Source organism: Micropterus dolomieu, linkage group LG22 (genome assembly GCF_021292245.1).
Source record: "Micropterus dolomieu isolate WLL.071019.BEF.003 ecotype Adirondacks linkage group LG22, ASM2129224v1, whole genome shotgun sequence".
Classification (NCBI taxonomy): domain Eukaryota; kingdom Metazoa; phylum Chordata; class Actinopteri; order Centrarchiformes; family Centrarchidae; genus Micropterus; species Micropterus dolomieu.
The window spans coordinates 18499985-18522584 of NC_060171.1; the positions used below are offsets into that span (position 1 = coordinate 18499985).

A 22600-nucleotide genomic window follows, 5' to 3' on the forward strand; every position below is an offset into this window, starting at 1 on the left:
TCAATCCCAATTTGACGTTACTCCATATTGCTCTGACTCTTCATATACACCGGGGGGCATGTTTTGGGTTTTGTAAATGTACATCATGGATGTATTTACATAGCCTACTGCTTGGAATCACCTGCCTACATTTACCAAGGTATATAATCAAAATGACCTCCTTTTGTTGTTTATGTGTAAAGTGTAAAGCGTCTTTGGGTCCCTTGAAAGCCGCTATAACGCTGTCCGCTGAACATTTTAACACTGCACGTTTCATCCGATGTCACGTGAATGCAACATAACATTCAGACTGAACTGCAGCTACATCTTGAGGCCGTTCGGGCGAATTTATCATCAGCCGCTCGCTGCTACGTGTCCCCTCCCTGCGTCCTGTTTCCCGTCTTTCCTCAGGAACAGGCAGCCGTGAAAGGAGTGGATGTCCCGTCCAGCAGCTCGGCTCAGACATGGGGGAAGTCATCCTGCCACGGCGCATGTTCCTCTGGTGCATGGCGGTCATCTATCTGGCTGCTTTTGTTTCCCTCTATGTGCAGATACCAGGTGAGACTCACAACTCTGCTGACTGTGCGGACGCTAGCTCTCCTAACTTACTAGTGGTGTGTTATGTGTTAGCCTGTTAGCTGGTAAAAGTTGGCGCTCTGTCTGTCTTCCTGCGCTTTTCACGCTCTCCTGGAAGTTTCTGTGGGGTGCAGCCAGTCATAAATATTAACGTTACCTGCACCTAGCTCCTAACTTCATGGCCTAACGGCCGCTAAGAGAGACCCTGTTGTAAATACGCACACATGATGAATTGCACTACAGAAACCACAACCCCCCTGGTTTTGTCAGTTAAGGACGCTTTAACGTTATTTAGTTGCCCAGCAGAAGACGCCGCCCACGCTCAGTGCATTTTCCACAATTAAATTATTGGATTAAATTATTATTGGATTAATTTGAAGCCATACCAAAAAGGTATCTGAAACATTTTAAACAGATTTTAAAACTTGGAATCTGCAATGAATGGATTTTGAAATTAATGATATTCATTTAAACACAAATGCAGAAAATGATACTTTGTTGCACCTGTTGAAACATCACATTACACAAAATCTGAATAACTAATTAATTGAGAAAATAACAAATGCAAATGCTTGCATAACGTGCACCAATGGAGAGTCAGTGGTTTGATGTCTATGAAATGTGATTTGTATGCTGTGGCCTTCACAGTCATCTGACTTTCCTGGCACCTTACTAAGACACTTTATGTTTATATATGTTTTTGCTTCCCATGTTTATGTTTATTTACAGGTCTCTATGGTAATGAGGGGCTGTTACCTGCTCGCAGGCAGCTGCGATACAGTGGTAAGCCTCTCTGGGAACAGCTGCTGTCCTCTCCCACACTACTGTGGCTGGGTCCCAGTCTCGGCTTGGACACACAAACCGCTATGGAGCTACTGTGTCTTATAGGGGCAGCACTGAGCCTCGCCGCCACGCTGGTGGAAGCTCTCCGAGACAGCCTGGTGTATTTCTGCCTCTGGGCCTTGTACCTGTCCATGTACCAGGTGAGTTTACAGTATGGACTGTACCCAGTTTTCTTTCGCAGGCTGCGGTAGTTACTGTCATGGTGTCCCTCCTCTCACCGGCCATTTATGTTTCTCGTGTCAGGTGGGCCAGGTTTTTCTGTACTTCCAGTGGTGAGTGATGATTTTTGATTCTTCTGTATTTTAGTTTTTATAATTAACACAACAGTGCTATAAACATCAGCTGGCTAAAGGATCCCAAGATGGTTTTGACAGTTTGCTGATAGGCTTCTTCAGTTCACTGTTTGTAACATCATAGTAATGTTTGTCTCTGCTGCTGTGCAACAACACTGTTGACCTCACTAAACTACCAAGACATCCCTCTCTGTTTGTCTCTTACTTGCCATTCTTTCCTTTTTTCCTGTTTCTCTTTCAACTTATTACTGTCCAGGGACAACTTGCTTCTAGAGACAGGGTTCCTCTGTATCCTTGTTGCTCCACTGACATTAATCAGAGGGTCGCAAAGGGTCAGACAGCATGATGGCATGACCTTCTGGCTTATCCGCTGGTTGCTCTTCAGGCTCATGTTTGCCTCTGGTGTGGTGAAACTCACGTCGCGTTGTCCCACATGGTGGGGCCTTACAGGTGTGTATGAGTGTCCATATGAAGGATGTTTTTGTGTCCTTTTATTCTGTCTCCACATTACAAGAGAATGTGAGCTATATTTTGCCCCAGTTTGGAAGTAAGGGTGCAAACTGGTAGCAGATGTGTTTTAATACATACAAAATTAAAGTGTGTGTGTTTGTTTGTTGAGGGTTTAAATCCCTGAAGAAACCTGAAAACTGCAGTTTAACTCTTGTGAATTCTCAGGCACTGTAACTGTCAGTGAACTATCACGATCTCATCTGTTTTTCTTTCATTTGATTAAATGTCTTTTCCACTGTGTGTTGAACAGCTCTGACATATCACTACGAGACTCAGTGTATCCCCACCTCGCTGGCCTGGTTTGCCCACCAGTTGCCAGTGTGGTGGCACAAACTAAGTGTGGTGGGGACGTTTGTTATAGAGATCGCAGTACCTCTCCTTTTCTTCAGCCCAGTGCGCAGACTCAGGCTTGGGGCTTTTTACCTGCAGGTGGGTGGAACTTCAAGTGCTTTGTAATGTTTCTAAATTTGTTTTCTCTTTTTACCTTTGGTCAGTTACTGGGTGGTGTTTTGTGTTAACTTTGAATTTTAGCAATCAGCTTTCAGTTCATTTATGTTTTTTTTAATTAACATCAGAGTTGTACAGTCGTTAATTCTTAGAAGTTGCACTGCTAAATTTCCCCACTAACCAGCTCTGAAATCTCAATCAGCAAGGGTTTGCATGTAAGAATAATTTTTAGTAAAAAATTCAAAATTTCGCCCCTCTAAAATAGCTGCCTGGTTTTGTGAAGCAGAAGAAAAGATTGTTTTTTTTCTTGTGTAGGTGTTGCTTCAAGTGTTCATAATTTTATCTGGAAACTACAATTTCTTCAACCTGTTGACCTTGACCCTTTGTACGTCTCTTCTGGATGACCAGCATGTACACTTCTGGCTACGCAAAGCAGACAAAATCAGCAACAATGGTATGATAAACATAACTGCTATACATATGCAGGCTACACACATTTGTAAAATCTATAAGGTAAGGTTAAATCAGTGTATAGCATCACTATTCCCAGGTCTTAAAGTTTAAGATGTGCTTAAATAATGAAGTATGCATGTAATCAGGGCTTGACATTACACCGCCAAATGCGGATGGATTTCATCTGTGGCGGGTAACACAGTCACTCCCACTAACCACTTTGGTGTGTAGAAAATATTTAGTGTTTCAAAAGGCATTGAAATAACAAATGAATTGTAATTTGACACTACAACTCCCATGAGTACTACCTGCATATAGTGTTAGCTCATAGGTCCATTCGTGAAGCCTCTCTTGACCGACAACACAGTAAACAGGAAGACGCTGTGGAGATTAAACTCGCAGACTGGCTGTCGGACCGAGGAGAATATAAAAGTTGATATGGAACAAGGCAGCCACAGTCCCTTAGACCTGTAGACTGTCAACATCCTTCCTGCTTTTAACCTGATGGTATGATCTCTGTCATCACACGCAACTGGTCGCATGAACACACACATCAAGACATCGTTGAGTCAGTGCGTGAGTGTGCGTGGCCGAGCAGTGTGGAGAAGAAATGCACAGGAGAATGAGAGAAAGAGAAAAGGCAGGAGGAAAGTGCTGTTAAATGCTGTAAAATTACAGATATCATTCATGATTTAGGGACATGGTGTTACTACTAGGGCTGCCCTTATGTCACATAATTTTGTCCTATCACATATACCTTTCCGGAGTTAATTCTATAGTTAATTCTAGATGCAAAACAAACAATCCAAAAGTGCCCCTAACTGATATAGGCCTACAGAATTTTTTTATCCTGTTGCCTTAATTTTGTGTTTTTTCTGAGACAAAATAATTTATTCTTTGCTCTTTGTTTATAATGCAAAGTTAAGCCCTGCATGTAATAGTACAGATCCAAATGTGAGTATTAATTTTGCTTAGCTATAAGCTCAGTGTGGTTTCACAGACGTTATTTTTCTCAAATACTGTCATTAGCGTGCTTCAGCATATTAAATACCCACCACCACCAACAAAATAAGTAAACACACCGCGATTGGGAAGGTTTTCCATTTTTACACCTACAGAGGGACACACATTGAAAGCTTGAAATTGGACCTGACTTGTTGCCATAGCTTTCTTACCAGAGTATCATCTCTCTCTGTCTCTGTCTCTCTCTGTCTCTCTGTCCTGGTCAGACTCCAAGCTGTTTTCGTGGCTGTGTTACCTGCTGGAGCTGGCAGTCTGGGCTCTCTTGATCTTCGGATCAATTGTATGCTTTGACCTGCAGCTGGATACAGCAAAGAACAGCATCTCCACCAGGACAGGTGTGTGTGTATGCGCATGTATGCATGTATGTGAATAGAAACTATTTAGTTTAATGGGGTTTCATTGTTTACATTTTTGTCTTTGCAGCATTCACATACCACCAGTTTAATCAGTTTCTGAAGACTGTCACTATCCCCTCTATCTGGATCGGTGTCCTCTCTCTCACATGGGAAATAGTCACAGCCATGTTCAGGTTTGTGTGTGTGTGCTTGATTATGTTGTTTTGTTACATTTTCTGTATTGCACCTTGGCGAGATCCTGAAAATGTGTCAGTGTGCAGCGGAAGTACAAAAATCACAAATGTAATGTGTTTTTCTAGGTGTGCGTGTGTCTCTGGTTTCCTGAAGAGGTTCTGTGTATCTGTCCAGTGGACGGTGTTTGCTGCTGCCACCGCTGCTATGTTCACTATTAGTCTGGTGAGTCCTGTTGGAAACACAGTAATGGTTGAATTTCATATCATGAAGCTAACGGCAGTTAAACCTCATAACTGATCAGCAATATCTCTTCAAACACTTTTTATGTTGGTGCAAGTCAAAATATCTGTGTGCACCATCCCAGACCATATTTTCCCCTTTTGTCCATTGTAATCATTTATTATTTCTTGTTGCCACAATTACCAATTTAATAATGTTCTCATGTAAGCACTTTCTGACTGTGTTCTTCTGTTCCAGGTGCCATTTACCTACATAGAGTTTGACTCTCATGCCAGTTTGTGGCCCGGAGTACTTAAGGCCCATGAGATGGTGGATCGCTACCAGCTGGTCAACTCATATGGCCTGTTCAGAAGGATGACCGGGCTCAGTGGGCGGCCAGAGGTTGTCATTGAGGGAAGCAACGATGGAGTCGAGTGGACGGTGAGAGAGAAAAACTGTCAAAAATTAGACCACCAGACCACACATCTTTTGTTTTTAGATGTTTTGTTACATAAAGTGTATGAAACCCATGACCAAAATTGTCATAAATTCTCTCTATGTATGGAATTAGAGAGACCCCCTGGAGCCCCCTTAAGGACCACAGGGGGTCCCCGGACCCCACATTGAAAACCACTGCTGTATACGATGCTCCTATTTTAACCTGTAACTTAACAACAATACCATGCATGTATTTTCATGATATATAATTGTGGACACTGACTGTCCTGCTACGCTGTAGTGAGTTATTCATATCATGTTTTTTTTTCTCTCTTTTTCTTCTAGGAGATTGAGTTTATGTATAAGCCAGGCAACCTAAGTGCACCGCCGCCTGTGTTGATGCCTCACCAGCCCAGGTTGGACTGGCAAATGTGGTTTGCTGCCCTCGGGGCTCATACACAGGCTCCGTGGTTCACTAGCCTCATGTACAGACTGCTGCAGGGCAAAAGAGATGGTACGCACACTGAGAGTGCTACAGTTGATTTTGTTGTTGTCACTCTTGTATGTCCCTAAAGGACAATTGAACACAGCATCAAATGGGGCAGAAAACTTCTACTGCACTGCATTTTATAGTTTAAATGCTGCACTTCTCACTAAACACAAGCCGTGATGTCAGAGCAGGTGTTTTGCCATTGTCAGCCTATTGACAAGGCCTCCTGTGACATCGTTAGTTGGGTTGTGATAAGAAATGAATCTAGCCCTGGATCATTGCATCAGCACAGCTGTGCTCACACTTAGGAACAGTTTAAATATCTGTTTCTCACTGTTAGTGCTAAAAGCCTGTATGTGTAGGATTTGGAAACTTGTCTTTGGTGCCCCCCAGTGGTATTATTAAGAAAGAGAACATTTCAGACAATCTGCTGCACAGTCTTTACTTTGAGTGATGAAAACACTATCACTCTATTGTTAATGAAGTTTTCCAACGGCAGTTAACATTATCTTTAACTGGGTGTTAGGGTGCGACACAGCACACAGTGGCGTAAATGTTCTCAACCCTATATGATTATGTGTTAAATTGCCATTGAAAAGCATTGTAGCCTTTTTTTTTTTTTTTTTTTTTTAAGAACAAGCAGCTCTCTGAAGGCTTTGTTGTGTGTTCTGCAGTTATAGAGTTGATCCGGACAGATGTATCTCAGTATCCGTTCCACCAGCAGCCGCCTGCCTACCTCAGAGCCCACCGCTACAGATACTGGTTTACTGAACCGAAGGCTGACGGGTCAGTGGTCTCTTTCTCCCTCACCCTCTGTCTCAGTGTGTTTTACATGCACTGAAAAGATCTGATTGTTCATGGCTTTGAAGTAACCTATGTGCTCTGAAAGACGTCACTCAACATGCTTTGGAATGTTACTGCCAAAGTCAGCCTCACTAAACCGCCTCTAACCTGATTTATGTTTCAGCAGTTTTATTGCTATTTTAAAATTATTTTAAATTGAGCGAGTTTACATATGCAAGCTGGCAAGCTTTCCTGTGCAAAGACACTTCCTTAAAACTTTTATCAGAAAAAATCTAAAAGTATATTCTATATTATATGAAAAGCACACAGGATTTGAATATAGTTATGTACTTAGTTCTTTGTTCTTGGCAGTTCTTACCCACAGCGTTGGTGGAGGAGGGTCTATGATGAGGAATTCTATCCCACAGTGCACCTGGGCAACACCTTCTTGGAGAGCATGCTCAACCAATATGGACTCAAGGTAAGTTTATTTTAAAATATGAGAAAGAGATGTTTTTCTCTATTGCCCTTTTTGTCATAAAGCTTTCATGAGAAACTGGAAAACAATCGAAGAAGTTTGTTTATTCTTTAATCTATCCAATATTAATCCAATATTGATCAATGTTCATCTTTACTTTGTGTGTAGGACAAATCTGCACCCCATCGTATGCCCAACACCACTGTTGCCCAGGCGGTGAGGTGGGTACGCTCTCGGGTCAGAGGGGTTCCTGCCCACATCCTAATCTGGACCCTGATTGTCTGCAGCACCGCCTTCTGTCTGCTCCAGCGATTGCAAAACAGGAAAAAACGCACAACTGTGTGCGATAATGCAGAAAATCCACCCGACTGCTCTTCAGACCATTTTGGGAAGTCGAATGAACAGCAGGCTGTGGAGGAGGAAGATGAAGAGGACATGGAAGATGAGGTGGAAGAGGTTGAAGAAGGGGAGAAAGACAAAGAGGAAGAGGAGGAAGACCCGAATGAAAAAGACGAGATTCCCCGAAAGAGATAGTTTTGAAAAAGATGCACATAGTCCCGTAGTAGATTGTTAATCACCACCTGCCTTCATAAAATGTTACTACATTGACCAAAGAAGTCTCTGTATATTTGTATTTTCTGATCAGCCAATTATAGGTTTATCTGCCTTCTCACACCTACACCTTACTGCAGTATATTGTTCATATATCAGCTACAACAGATACCAATTAGTCCATTCAGCACATCTTGCCAGGTGTTTATAGATTTTTAAACCTTCCTGGTTGATTCTGACTTATGTTGAGTATCAAGTCAGCAGATCAAATCATGTTTATTAGAGAGAAATATAGAACTTAAAATATTACGGGTTTTGTTTTGCCCATCAAGAGAGTAAATGTGTGTTGTTCTTGTCACTCTGTCTCCTGTTTTTGGTGTGCAGTGTTGCACTTGTATGTAAATACAGGTGTGCATGTTTGCTTAAGGTATTTTATTTCTGTCACTGTGGTCTCTTGCTGTATGTACAGAACTAAAACTCTGCACTTTTTCTCCTTTTTTCCACAAATGTGTCTTTTGAATCTGTCAGTATTAGAAATGAAACATCATACACATTGGTGTAGTGCTTTTAAAATGTTTTCTTATGACATTAAAATACAAAAGAATATAAATGCTTTTCTGTACATTTATGAGAGAGAGAGAGAGAGACTTGAATTCAGTATACATAAGAGATACTGTTACTCAGGTTATATTTGAAGTAGTTAATGTAATCCTCCTCTGTATCAGTTGATTTCTGGCAACACAGTGTTGCTGTTGAGTTCTGTGCCATCTGTTTCACCACTTCAGTATTCCAGGGCAGTACTTGTCGATCAGAGACTGGTAGTACGGCTTCAGCTTGTCGACGTCGGGCAGATCGGTGGTCTTTGTGTACAGGTCAAATTTGCTGTGGAAAGGATGGAAGATCAGGTCAAAGCAGTGAGTAGGACAATACTAGGGAAATATGGAAAGACACTGACTTGAACTCTTGGACCCAGGGCAGCATGCGCAGGTCTTTGTCATTGCACAGGTGCATGTAGTCTCCATGGGAATGCCAGGGGTAGAATGAATGGAAGCGAATCATGTACAACCCCTGAAGATGGACAAAAAGTAGACCCATAACTGAGCCTGTAAGCACTACAGGTGGGGGAAGAAAGAAAATCATTGCACCTTTTCATATACTATGACCATTCAAGACCTTAGCAATGCTTATAACAACTCTCACTCCCATTTGTGTGTCAACTGAAGTTAATGTCCCAAAACATAACTTTTAACAAGTTAAGTAATGTTCTTACCTCCTCTGGGATGGGGCAGTTGTTGAACTTCATAACTCTGTAGAGATACTCTGAAGACAAAAATGCCAGAATTCAGGTACAGTATCGTAGTTAAACAGGCACTTCAAGAGCAGTACACATTTTCTTAGGGCCATAAGGGATGACGTCTCTTACCATCATGGCCCCAAGACACGAGGACACTGTCGAGCCCACAGTTTGGTTCATAGATCCCATATTCAGTACTAAAGACAGAAAAATCATCACACAACAGGACAAACTCCCGTTACATCAAACAACTAGCCTGGACAGTAGGTGTTAATAACTGTAGTACTGAAATAAACCAGGAGAGTAGAATATTTTTAAATCCATTGTATTTTGTTCCATTCATTAAAAACTGAGGGATTATGGACTACAGATTTCCAGTGGATAATTTAACTGAATGTTTTGTAAAAGTGAAGGCAAATAATTCTGAAGTGTTTTCACGATGTAGAGGGCAAAAACCCGGCACAGGAAAAAAAAGTTGCAAAAGCGACAATAACTTCAAATACATGTCCTTGAATTAATCAAGCAAAGTATTCAGAATTCTGTGTTTCAGTGTAAATCATTTGGTTGGAATTATAGTACTGAGTGCACTTTTTAGGAGGTGACTGTCGTACATTTCATATTTAAAGTAAACGAGCCAATCAGACCTTCATTAACAGACTGGCAGTGTAGCATGAAAATACCAACTTGTAGCTGGGATTTTTGTCGTCTGGGTTATCCTGGAAGGTATTTTCTCTAAACACAATGGAGTTTTGAAACTTGCAGCCCACTGGGAAGGTGTCGCCTACTACAGCCCACTGCAGAGCACACACATAGATTTCTATTAGAATGAATTAGATCTCTCCATGTATATGAAATTAAGTTAGGGGTTATTGTAACAATAATCCCTTATCAAAACCGAGTTCAATCATGCCTCACAGAAAAAGACAAAAAGAAGGGGTCCGAGAAATAACATTCAGAGTATTCAGCCCATCTCCTACCTGCGGCTCATCCCAAAGAGCCATGGTCTTCCCAACATCATGGATCAGACCCACCAACTGGAACCAGTCTGTGGAGGGAGAGTGAAGACAGTTATTTAACAGACTTGTGTTTGTACTCAGTCTCTGTTTCTTTCTGCCTGTGAGTTACCTTTGTCTGGGTGTGCTTGGCGGATGCCCTCGGCAGTCTGGAAGGCGTGGAAGGAGTTGGGGAAGTCCACGTCAGGATCGGACTCGTCCACCAGCTGGTCAAGAGACATGACGGCGTCCATCATCCCGATCTGAGTGTGGTTGCAGCCGGTCCATTGAGAGTGCTGCAGAGTCACAGCATTGTAACTTAAAAATACTGCTTTCTGTTTAATTTTCAGGGATAGAGGGATCAGGTTTGTCTGCAAGTAACTTGAAAATAAGTTCATCTGTTATGGAATCGTTTGCTTTATTCAAGTGAGGCCCATCCACTGTATGCTTTTGTGCAAGTAACCAGAAGTGCCCAGTGAACAGCAATAACAGTGGCATTATTCACCAGTCACCACCAGTCTATGGACACCACTCATATTCTACATGGGGCAGCCCCTCTTTTCAATTAACAACATTCTCCAATATCCCCAGCAGCAAAGTGTACGTTTGTACCCTTTGGGAGAAGTGAAAATTAGGTTAGTTAAACAACATTTAGTCCAGACATAATGTCTATTGGCTCTTTGCCTTTTACTTTAGAGGGCTGGATGACATTTGTTTGCTCAGTCTGACAGGATTATGCAGCAATCCAAAGAAACTACAAACTCAGTGTCATTTAGTGCAAGACAAATTACATAAAATGGCCTCACTGGTTTTTGACACAGAAAAAAGTTTTCTTCCCCCCTATATCTCGGTAAAGAGGCTTTTGGTAACACTTTGCTGAATTTCTGTGCACTTGCTAATTTTGGCCCTGATTTACACACCTTTTGCTTTACGAAGTCCAGCGTCTGCCTGGTGTGCATCAGCTTGTAAGTGTTGAACACGCGGCCAATCAGACTTCCACTCTGAAACACACACACATGCAACACAACTGCAGATTTACAGCATCTCAAGTTTAGAAAATGCTTTCGAGTAACTCCACATGAAATCTTCTATGACAGAAATGTATTTTGTCGGTGACTGCTGCACAATAAAAGGTAATTTTTAGCTACTTACCACTACTAAAACTGCACTACACATTATTAACTGGATTTTAAGATATGGCTTACTATACAATTACAATTATAAGAATGAAGGAAATTTGGATGTAAACAAAATATGCACCCCTGTTGATTTAGCAACTTCTGCATTACTTTCAAAAACCTGTGAGAAGCTATGTGTTATTGTTAAGCTAATGTTTTATCTATTGATAGGCTATAAAATGATACTCTGGCTCAGAGAAGGTTAATGCACACTTATAAGGTAAGTTAATGCCCCCATCTAGTGACACAGTGAGTGTGATGAAGGGATTAACAGGAAAAGCTGTGCATGTTTCAGTGTGTGAAACTCAATCACAAGTCTAAAACAGATAGCCTACAGGCTTTGAGTTTGTTTGTTTTTCATGTCTGACATATTATAGACACTGAAACTGTAAAAAAAGGTGTAATGTTGCTGGTATTATTTTACACTTTGTTTGTTTTGAAACACTTTGCTTTTTAGTGTTTTTACATTTATGGCAGATTGTGTCATTGCATGATTACAACACCTCCATAACTGTAATAACACTGTGTTTCTCACCTCTGAATGAATAGGTGTCATCAGCTGAAGAGGGCTTACCTTGAAGTTTCTGTAGTCTTCCTTTTCTTTGGCTCCATTCTCCTCCAGGTTTGGTCGATAGGCCAGAGATGGATCTGGACCCTACAGTTGAAATAATAGACAGTACAGAAAACATTTTCAGGTTTTATAAAGATGAACCTAACATATATGCATTCAAAAGAAATTTACGAGTAGTTGAAATAGATAAATATGTAAAAATGATAACACCGAAGCCACACATACGATGTTGATGACCCTCATGGTTGACAGATAAAGTCTGTGTTGTGGTGTGTCGGTCCTCCAGAACTGACCATACAACCCAGCAGTTTAAACGGTAATGATTTCGACCTGCGCTGTAGGCCTACATATAGTGCACAACAATTTTCAGTCACGTGTTAAACAAACCTCACCTAATGGGGTACCCTCTGTTGAACCTTGGCCTTGTGTATACAAGTTTCTGTGTGTGTCCTTCCCAGGAAATTCTCTTCAGTAATCAGCAGGTTACGTGTTTGAACTGATGTAGAACGACTCAGTACTTCTTTTTTCCACAGTTAAGTCATTTATTTTCAAATATATCATATATTATGGAAAGCACATTTTACAGTTTTGTCTTATAGTAGATATGTCATTGATACTGTACCTACACACACACAAATAGAAATTCACACACAAATAAAACAAAACCAAAGCTTTCATGGATACATTTTTATTTCTGGGTATTGCACCCAATACATAACACACACAACAGGATGTGACTGGTGATATCTCAGTATCAAATGTGCTGACTCACTAGTCAAACCCACACTCACACGCAAACTTCCACTCATTGATTGTGAGTGATTAAGAGAAAATCTGTGCTGTTTGTTGGACCAGAGATAAAGTTGACCAAATAGTGCAAACAAGCCTCAGTCGTTGACCCAGTACCCACAATCTATTGATTCCTGCCAGTCGCATAGCCACCGGACGCCCTTTGGCATCAGTATCAGCAAGCCACCAGGTGTCCCTCTCGCACACTTTGAAATGAATGTGTGAACTAGAGGAAATTCTTCACAATATCTATAGGCAGGGATGTCAAACTCATTTTAGTTCATTGGCCACATACAGTCCAATTTGAGAATAATAACCTGTAAATAACAACACCTCCAAATTGTTCCCTTTCTTTTAGTGTAAAGAAGTACAAGTATATGCATACACCCCTGAAAAAGAAACACATTAGCTACTTTTGGCCTACAGACCTACTTTACTAAGAGTGGTCAGTGCCTGTTGGACACACGTACACACATCAAAACAAATATCTGAATGCGTTGAGTTTCCTGCGTCATTGTGCTGTTTGTTTGTTCTTGTGTGTCGTGTAACATGTCAGAAAGCTTAACCACACGAGCTATCTACCAGGCTGTTAAACACTACTTTTGTGTTTACTTGAATTGATTGGCTCGGCTCATTGCCTCCTTCTGTTAGGTTGGTTAAAGTTAGGGTGGGCTAGGGTTAGCCAATCAAAGACATAGACAGAAACACTGAAATTATGTGCCTTTGCTGAGTTTGAAGACTTTAAGTTGCACTTAACGTTCGAATACGAAAAACATCTTGAGGTGTGGAGTTAGAAAGAAGTGTTGCAAGACTTTTGTGGCCTAGTCCTCATCTCTGCATGAGGCTTGCAGCTTAAGGTTACATTAGCTTCTACTGGCATAACACATCTGGGTTTGCCGGGGCAATGGGGATTGGACCCAAATGCAGACAGAATGGGCAGACTGGTGTTGTTCAAAGATTTATTGAAGCATATGTGAGCTTACAGGCAGGCAATGAACAGGTAAGAAGGCAGATTAAGGTCAAGGTAACACAAAGCAAACAAAACCACAGAGTTTCCACATAGAAACTAGACAGATGGCAAACAGGATAAACTGACAATTAACAAAGGAAATGAACTGGCATAAATTGTAACCTTCTGATGAGAAATTGAGTTGTAGGTGAGGAGTGAGCGGAGTAGGCCAGGTAACTCCAAGGCTGATGAGGGAAGTGAAAACAGGTATGTAGATGGATGTGGACATGTGCCTACCATTATCCAGTGACTATTAAATTGTCCCTAGCAATAATTCTTATCAAAACAATTTTTAAAACACTGTTGTCACAAACGGTTACACACACACCAATGCAGACTTAAGGGAGAACACAGATATATGTAATTTCATAGTGAACTTGAAATTTCTGTGGCATTGGTTTGAACTTTTCACTTCCCTTATCCTTTACTCTCATTCACCTAAAAAGAGGTCACACTCGCACCTAAAAGACGGCTGTTAGACAGTTAAAATAACACATGAAGGTTTGACTGGAGTTTTATTACACAGTGCTGCTATTGTAAAAACAAAGCATTAGATGAAAGCAACATGGTTGCAAGGGAACACTTGTACCCTAATGGGTTGCTCATATGAACATGAAGATTTAGCTTACAGCAAAATGGTCTCAATCATTTTAAGTTAAATAACACATTTTAAAATTCAAGTCATACTGAATATAAAGAACAATAAAGTGCTTTAATGCTATGTTCTATTAACATTTGATCAGTAAGAACAACTACTGAAACTTCAGTGATGAACTGCCACACACAGAAACGCAGAAGACTATGAAGCTTCAAATAACACTTTAATAGTGCCATAATAATATGCTAGTAGAGGCTTAATTTGGACAGATGAAAGGCAAAACATATAAGGTTTTACAAATGATTATACCAATTAAGGCTCAAAAACAGACTTTATAGCAACAAAAGTCAAAATGATGCATCATAGCATCATAGATTTACAGTATGCAGGTAAAACAAACTCTGTAGTGTAGTTGTAATCTGTCTGGTTCACATGTTAACAAAGCAAAGACAAGGTACCTGTTAAGAAGCATGAGGACAGTTTATGGATTAGGGTTAGTGGTTATTTTGGCTAACTGCGCACTGTGGGGTTTGTGGGTGAAGGGTTAACTGGGTTTGATTGGAGGTTATTCTTGGTTTCTGTCCAAACTGAAGTAAAGCTACTTGTTTGCAGCAGGAGAAGTAGGTGCATTTGAGGTACAGGGAGGATTAGCTCTGAGCTCTGGTAAATTTAGATTAGCAGGCTCATCACTGATGACGATAGTAGACATTAGTCAGGTAGTCTAGTTTGACATGAGCTTCACTGATTCACAGTTTTCCTTGTTTACATACATTGTGTCTAAATTGTTGTTACATAAATGCCAAAACACAGAGGACTCTAGTTTCACTGCAGTAAAGGCTGATAACGCTGTAGCCTTGGTCCACACCGCTGTGAAACTAGAAGCCATAATGTTAAAGAATACAGAAATTCTGCTTTATTAGAACTTCATTTTGAAGTGTTGACCATTGAATCCATATGTTGTCATAACATTGTACTCACCAGATAACTGCTTGGATCAGAGAACATGGTAACATCATCAAATATTTAAACGAGCCTTAATTGCCAGACACAAGCCAGATTATCTAAACTACTTTATTTGGAGGTTAAATGATGTCAATAATAAGTTGAACCACGAGGTTCTGATACAACCTGCAGAGCAGGTTTACCCTGTTTGGCTAAACTGGGGGTTTCTTTAAAATCTGTCTGACTGCTTGTGTTTCTTCTGACTTTTTAGCAATGTCACCACATTCATAGATCTCGGCAATTTATTTGATGAGTACAATGTTATTATTACCAATGAGAACAAGTTTTAAAAAACCACAATGATCCTTTTTTCTATCAAGCAGCTGAGATCAGATGATACATCAAATATCAACCCTGTCTCCCAGAAATTACCATAGAAAAGTATTTTTCTAATAACACAATGAGAAAACGTTGTTAATTAACTTATCTGGCAAGTTGCAAAAATATTGAAACTGAACATATCGATAAAATGTTCACTGACGTATTTAATTTGTTTTTCACCTACATGTCCAATATTGCCAGCAGATATTATATAATCCAGCCAGTGATGATGTTTTCATCACAACACAATGGGGAAAACGATTTAGTACTACTACTACTATAAATGTAATTTCTGGGAGACAGGGTGCAAGGACTGATATCAAAGGGCTTATTTTCAGCCCTACTTGTGCCACTGATGCAACAAAGCACGTGTCAATAAAGGCATCTTGGTAAATTCGAGGTGTGGTCTTAGCCGTAGCTGTGAGGACTGCGAGGGTTAATAGGGGAGGAGTCTTCCCTCCCACTCTGTCCAATCAGCTGGTAGAGGCGGTGGCTGAGGTTCTGAACCTGACAGGTGCCTAGGACACACCCTACCCTCATCAGATGTCCGTGGCCCCTTCCACCGCCACTGTTGGCATGGCGACGACCCCGTGACCCACGCTGCCAGACTGGTGTTTCCCGTAGCACACTGTCCCTTTGGTCAAGCAGCTGATCGGACAACCTCGGCAGGGGCTCTTTGTGTAGCAGGGCGCTCCAGATGATATGTCTGTCTCCCTGGGTGATGTGGTTGTCAACACCAACAGAGAGATCAGATGCAGTAGGCATGATGGCGGTGTAAGAAGACTTTGAGTATTTAGAGGTTCTGGGTAAACTCAACCTGAGATACGGAGAAACAGAGAAGGAAATATTAAATGTTTATATGTAATGAAAAATCTGTACAACATACACACACAGACAGACACACACACACACAAAGCCTGTTCACATATGACGCGGGGTAGTCATGCGCATGTTGCCTACTTGGGTTTCTGAGTGAAACTAAATCACTACAACAAGATAAAATGCCTCTCAGGAAGTAGGGCTTCTACTGCAGGACTCAGTCTTCGGTCTCTTCTTTTTTTGAATAAATGAAAGAGAGAAAGAGAGGATTGAAAGAGAAAGTGAGAAGGAGAGATAGACGGAGAGTGGTAAACAGGTGGGAGTTTGCAGCTGGCTACAGCTGCACTATCACTGTATCTTTCAGTGTGTGTGTGTTTGTGTGTGTGTGTGTGTGTGTGTGTGCGCGTGTGTGTGCATGTCATTCATTGTAGTATGCCAGCTTGCATTTCACTTATGATCATGTCGCCTATGTGTGATCTTCTAGTCTATTTGGGGATAAACATATCTACAGAAAGCTGGTGGTGCCACCCAATATGGTGTATTAAGAATTTTAACACTTAGCTGGATCAAAACATTTTCATGAACATCTGATCATATGATGTGAATCTAGCAAGATGAATTCCTTCTGTAGATCTATGTGGTACAAACATTTACATTTACATTTACAAACAGATTTTGCTTGCTGTAATCATTCCACTGGCTCATATTGGCCATTAGAAGATCCCTTCCTATATGCTTTCTCAGTGTAATTGATGGGGGACAAAATCTACAGTCTTCGTTCGGTGCAAATATGTATTCCAAAGTTTTCCTGAAGTTAATTTGAAGCTTAAACAATCTGAGTTAGACCAATCAAGTTCATATCTTAGTTATAGGATTTGAAGTGTAAAATTCCCTCTCACCACTTTCAGATCACCATTTTTGGTCGCAGCAGGCAGCTGTTTTCAGCAAAAAAGCTCTGAAAACCTATTGCACACTACCTGCTCAGCACTAAACAGCAGACAGATACAGCTAGTGACTAGCTGGTGAACACAGTGTTCTGCAGCTAAAGAGGCAAATATTCCACCACGGGTTTGCTAACAAGTTCAACTTAAAAGGTGATATGTCTATGTTGTATTCACAACCTGTTTCCTTTGCCCCCAAGTGGCCAAAAACTGTTATTGTAGGTTTAAAGTTTTTAACCTAAGCTGAAATAGTTTAGCTTTTACATCTTCTACAGTAAAAACATCCATAATTGGTGATGAATTAGTTTATATGTTGCAAATTAAGCAGTTTGGATTCCTGAGTTGCACTAATGCTAAAATATATTTGCACTCAGGTCACCTGTTCAGTAAGTGTCATTTTATTCTGATACCAACACCAACCAAGTGAGACAACATAACAAGTGAGTGAAACTGGATCGCTACAATATCTTGGGACACTAGCTGTTTTGCCTTCTTTGATGTAGTTTATTTTTAGTGTTAAGCACTAACCAACTTCAGTGATGACTTTAAATTATTATCCTGCAGTTACTTTGGATTCCAGTGGTAAGTGACCAATGGTAAATATAAAATATCACATAGAAATTCTGACTCCGGAATCTTAATCAACTAACGGCTGTGCTGACAGAGAGTCACAGCTCTATTGAGCCATGTATTCCCATAGCTCTCAGTAGTTACGACTTCATAAGCTTCTTTAATTTTAAAAATTTGAACTATTAGAAATAAAATTCAACAAGACCTGCCCTCAACTGGCACCGACTTATCTCCAAACTCATGAACCTTAGAAACAGCTGTAAAACCAGATATATGTTTAGACTGCTTTGCTTCCCTCAGTCTTTACCAACTAACTTCAATAATTTCTTCATCTAAACCATCAACCTGCCTTTTAGACCATCCCGACTAGGCTGCTTAAAGAAGTTTTACCCTTAGTCAGCACCTCTATACTAGATATGATCAGTCTATCTTTATCAACAGGCTATGTACCACAGTACTTTAAAGTAGCTGTAATCAAACCTCTTCTGAAAAAGCCCAAACTTGATCCAGATGTTTTATCAAATTATAGACCTATATCTAACCTTCCATTTCTCTCTAAGATCCTTAAGAAAGCAGTTACCAAACAGCTGTGTGACTTTCTACATTGTAATAGTTTATTTAAGGATTTTCAGTCAGGATTTAGAGCTCATCATAGCACAGAGACAGCACTGGTGAAAATTACTAATGACCTCCTAACTGCATCAGACAAAGGAGTTGTCTCTGTTCTGGTCTTATTAGATCTTAGTGCTGCATTTGATACCATTGACCATCAGATAATAATAATAATAATAATAATAATAATAATCTTTATTTGTAGAGCACTTTTCAAAAAAAAGTTACAAAGTGCTATAACAAGTGTAAAGACAATAATACCCAAAAGACAATAATACAAAGAGAAGAAGAGAAAAGCAAGAAAACATTGAAAAGACTAAAATACACGTTTAAGATAAATATAAAATAAGTAAAATAGAATAAAATAAAAGGGATAAAATAAAGTCAAATAAGATCGGGAAAGGCTCTCCTATAAAAGTATGTTTTAAGAAGGGACTTAAAAGAGTTCACTGACAGATCCTATTACAAAGACTGGAACATTTAATTGGTATTAAAGGAACCGCTCTAAGCTGGTTTAAGTCCTACTTATCAGATCGATTTCAGTTTGTACATGTTAACGATGAGTCCTCCATGCACGCCAAAGTTAGTCATGGAGTTCCACAAGGATCTGTGCTCGGACCAATCCTCTTCACTTTATATATGCTTCCTTTAGGCAATATTATCAGGAAACACTCCATAAACTTTCATTGTTATGCAGATACTCAATTGTGTCTTTTGATCAAGCCAGATGAAACTAATCAGTTAGCTAAACTTCAAATGTGCCTTCAGGATGTTAAAACCTGGATGACCTGTAATTTTCTAATGTTAATCTCAGATAAAACTGAAGTTATTGTTCTTTGGCCCAAGCACCTCCGTGACGCATTATCTAAAGATATAGTTTCCCTGGATGGCATCGCTCTGGCGTTCAGCACCTCTGTGAGGAATCTTGGAGTTATCTTTGATCAGGACATGTCGTTTAAGTCTCACATTAAGCAAATTTCAATGATCGCCTTTTTTCACCTACGTAATATTGCAAAAATCAGGAACATCCTGTCTAAAAATGATGCAGAAAAACTAGTCCATGCATTTATTACTTCAAGGCTGGATTACTGCAATTCCTTATTATCAGGCTGCTCAAAAAAGTCCATAAAAACTCTTCAGTTGATCCAGAATGCTGCAGCACATTTTCTGACACGAACCAGGAAAAGAGATCACATTTCTCCTGTCTTAGCTTCTCTGCATTGGCTTCCAGTAAAATCCAGAATAGAATTTAAAATCATTCTTCTTACCTACAAAGCTCTTAATGGTCAGGCACCATCTTATCTTAAAGAGCTCATAGTACCTTACTACCCCAACAGAGCACTGCGCTCCCAGAATGCAGGGTTACTTGTGGTTCCTAGAGTCTCCAAAAGTAGAATGGGAGCCAGAGCGTTCAGTTATCAAGCTCCTCTCCTGTGGAACGAGTTTCCAGTTTGGGTTCGGGAGGCAGACACCATCTCCACATTTAAGAGTAGGCTTAAGACTTTCCTCTTTGATAAAGCTTATATATGCACTGAGCTCCTCTCTCCTCTACTTTCTCTCCCTCTGTATGCAACCTCAACCCATTAATACATGTTACTAACTCGACTTCTTCCTTTTCCCGTAGTCTTGTGCTTTCTCGTCCCTCTCCTCTCTCCTCCTGTCACTTCCTGCAGGTGTTTCTGGCTCTGGAGCTGTGGAGTCTGGATTTGTGGTTGCGAGTCACCTGCTGCTCCCGTGTTCCTGCTCGACACCCTCTGCTACAATTGTTGTTACTAGTCCTATTATTATTATTGTAATTATAATCATTAACTTAATTTAATTTAATTAAAAGCAGTGGTAAAAAGAAAAGTCTTCAGTCTTAATTTAAAAGAACTGACAGTTTCAGCAGACCTGCAGTTATCTGGGAGTTTGTTCCAGATATATGGAGCACAATAACTGAACGCTGCTCCTCCATGTTTAGTTTTGACTCTGGGGACAGAAAGCAGACCTGTCCCAGACGACCTGAGAGGTCTGGATGGTCCATAACGAAGCAGAAGATCATCATGTATTTTGGCCCTAAACCATTCAGTGCTTTATAAACTAACAGCAGGATTTTGAAATCAATTCTTTGACATACAGGAAGCCAATGTAAAGACCTGGAGTGATGTGATCCACTTTTTTGGTCTTAGTGAGGACTCTAGCAGCAGAGTTCTGAATCAGCTGCAGCTGTCTGATGGATTTCTTAGGGAGCCCTGTAAATACACCGTTACAGTAGTCGAGTCTACTGAAGATAAATGCATGGATAAGTTTTTCCAGGTCCTGCTGAGACATAAGTCCTCTAATCCTTGATATATTATTCAGGTGATAGTAGGCTGACTTTATAATTGTCTTAATGTGGCTCCTTAGATTCAGAGTCCATGACTACACCAAGATTTCTGGCTTGGTCTGTGGTTCTTATCATTACCTAATAAAGCTGAGCACTGACTTCCAATCGTTCCTCCCTGGCTCCAAAAACAATAATTTCAGTTTTATCTTTGTTCAGTTGAAGAAAATTCTGGCACATCCAATCGTTGACCTGAGAGGAGAGACATGTTGACAATTTGTAACAGATCTGAGGCCATGCATTTAGAAACATTTTTGAAAAAAACTGTTGGCAAAATATTAAGGCAGCATGAGGAGGATTTCAGATGTTATATCATGTCCTCCAGGTTTTTATGGTTAATAGAATCAAATTGTCTCATGCTATATGAATTGTTTTTAAGTGGACACAGGGACAAGACATATCCTGTTACTGACATGGAGGCACTGATTGCTTGTCTAATTGTTTGAATTTTGTCTGTGAAGAAGGAGGCAAATTCATTGCAGGCCCTGGTGGATAGAAGTTCAGAGTCTACAGACACAGGAGGGTTTGTTAGCCTGTCCACAGCAGCAAACAGGGCATGTGCATTATTATTGCTTTTGGTGATGATGTCAGAGAAGAAGGACCGCCTTGTATTTCTCAGTTCTAAATTATAAATGCGAAGTCTCTTTATAGATGTCATAATGAACCTGGAGAATAATTCTACAAAGGACAACCTAAATTTGTTTGTGTCTATGTGTGAGACTGATTGTGTCTGTGTGCGTGTGGGTGAATATGCCTGTATGTGTGTGTGTGTGTACATGTGTGTGCGCATAAGCCTGTTAAAGAATGTAGTTGTTAGTGAGAGTGGGATGCCACGACTGTGCCACACCTACCCCAGCAACAGGCAGGCAAGAACCCCAGTAGCCAATAGGGGTGGGAGAAAGAAAAAGAATAAATCAATCAAAAAAAAACAAAGACTCCCAAATGCACCGCCATGCAAGTGCGGAAGACCCCGACCCAAATGCCAGTTGACAACGTAATGCCGACGGAAAGCAAAAAGCGTAACCCGCGGAAGAGCAGTGCCCGGACCGACCGCGGCGCGCACACAACATAGACAAGTGCTCCCCCCCACCCAGCACCCCACCGCCATGCAGCTAACAACCAAAATGCCTAAATGCCACACAATCATCAACACCAATGCACAAGTGACGAGCCCAACGCGCACACTGCGCGAGCACGGCGACACCCAATGCCCAGCAGCCCCCCGCGAATCCTGCGTGCGAGGTCGGGCAAACAAGAGAGAGCAAACGGAACAACACGACAGCGAAAGCCAGCGGAGACAAACACCAGCAGCAAGTCCCAGCCCGGCAGCAAACGTGCTGCACAGGTCACCGTGCACCCGCCAATAAAAGTCCGCCGTCCCCCCAACCGCCAGAAAAAACTAAGGCCACCGGCGCCAGCCGATAGCCCCAATGCCCAGCACGCCCCCTGGCCGCCGTGCAACACCAGCCAAACCAGCAACAAGGCAAAATCAACTAGCTTAGCTGCATGCCACCAACAACCCACCCACCCGTCAAGGGCCGAGAACTCCAGGCACAAACCCAGAACAAACCGGAGCACAGCCCTGCCCCGCACCCACACTGCACATCCCGAAAACTAACTATATAACTCAGTATCCAGAGGGGTCCAACAACTGGCCGAGAAATGGGGAAGCATGGATCCGAGGCCAACGAAGCAAAACAGGGACGCAAACAGGTCCCTCCAAGCTAACGAGGAAATGCCTCCCCTGGACTCCAATGCACAAACTAAACGCCCAGCAGCCATTCAGAGACCCTGCCCAGGGAAAAAGCACAATGCATCAAGATGCATCGACAATCGCCCCACAATCCCACCGCAGCCCACCAAACCGCAATCGGATCAACCCGCGCAGAGACCCCCACCCCCAGAAGCCAGGGCACCCCGCGACCCCC

General features: G+C 41.2%; 2 protein-coding genes across 2 annotated transcripts; one reads left to right on the forward strand and one right to left on the reverse strand.

Moving 5' to 3' along the window:
• The first annotated feature begins 281 nt into the window (after nt 1-281).
• Nucleotides 282-8224, forward strand: lmf2a (lipase maturation factor 2a). Its single transcript, XM_046036483.1, has 14 exons — nt 282-537; nt 1285-1538; nt 1642-1670; nt 1948-2141; nt 2452-2630; nt 2964-3102; nt 4331-4459; nt 4548-4653; nt 4780-4876; nt 5132-5314; nt 5657-5825; nt 6476-6587; nt 6957-7065; nt 7231-8224. Exons 1-14 carry the CDS (start codon nt 444-446, stop codon nt 7594-7596), a joined length of 2160 nt encoding a protein of 719 aa, XP_045892439.1. The 5' UTR covers nt 282-443; the 3' UTR covers nt 7597-8224.
• miox (myo-inositol oxygenase) lies at nt 8182-11892 on the reverse strand. The gene is made up of 10 exons (XM_046037095.1): nt 11875-11892; nt 11653-11733; nt 10821-10901; nt 10034-10196; nt 9886-9953; nt 9593-9702; nt 9038-9105; nt 8885-8934; nt 8570-8682; nt 8182-8496 (listed from the first exon to the last, which is right to left on the reverse strand). Exons 1-10 carry the CDS (start codon nt 11890-11892, stop codon nt 8388-8390), a joined length of 861 nt encoding a protein of 286 aa, XP_045893051.1. The 3' UTR covers nt 8182-8387.
• Nucleotides 11893-22600: the final 10708 nt, after the last annotated feature.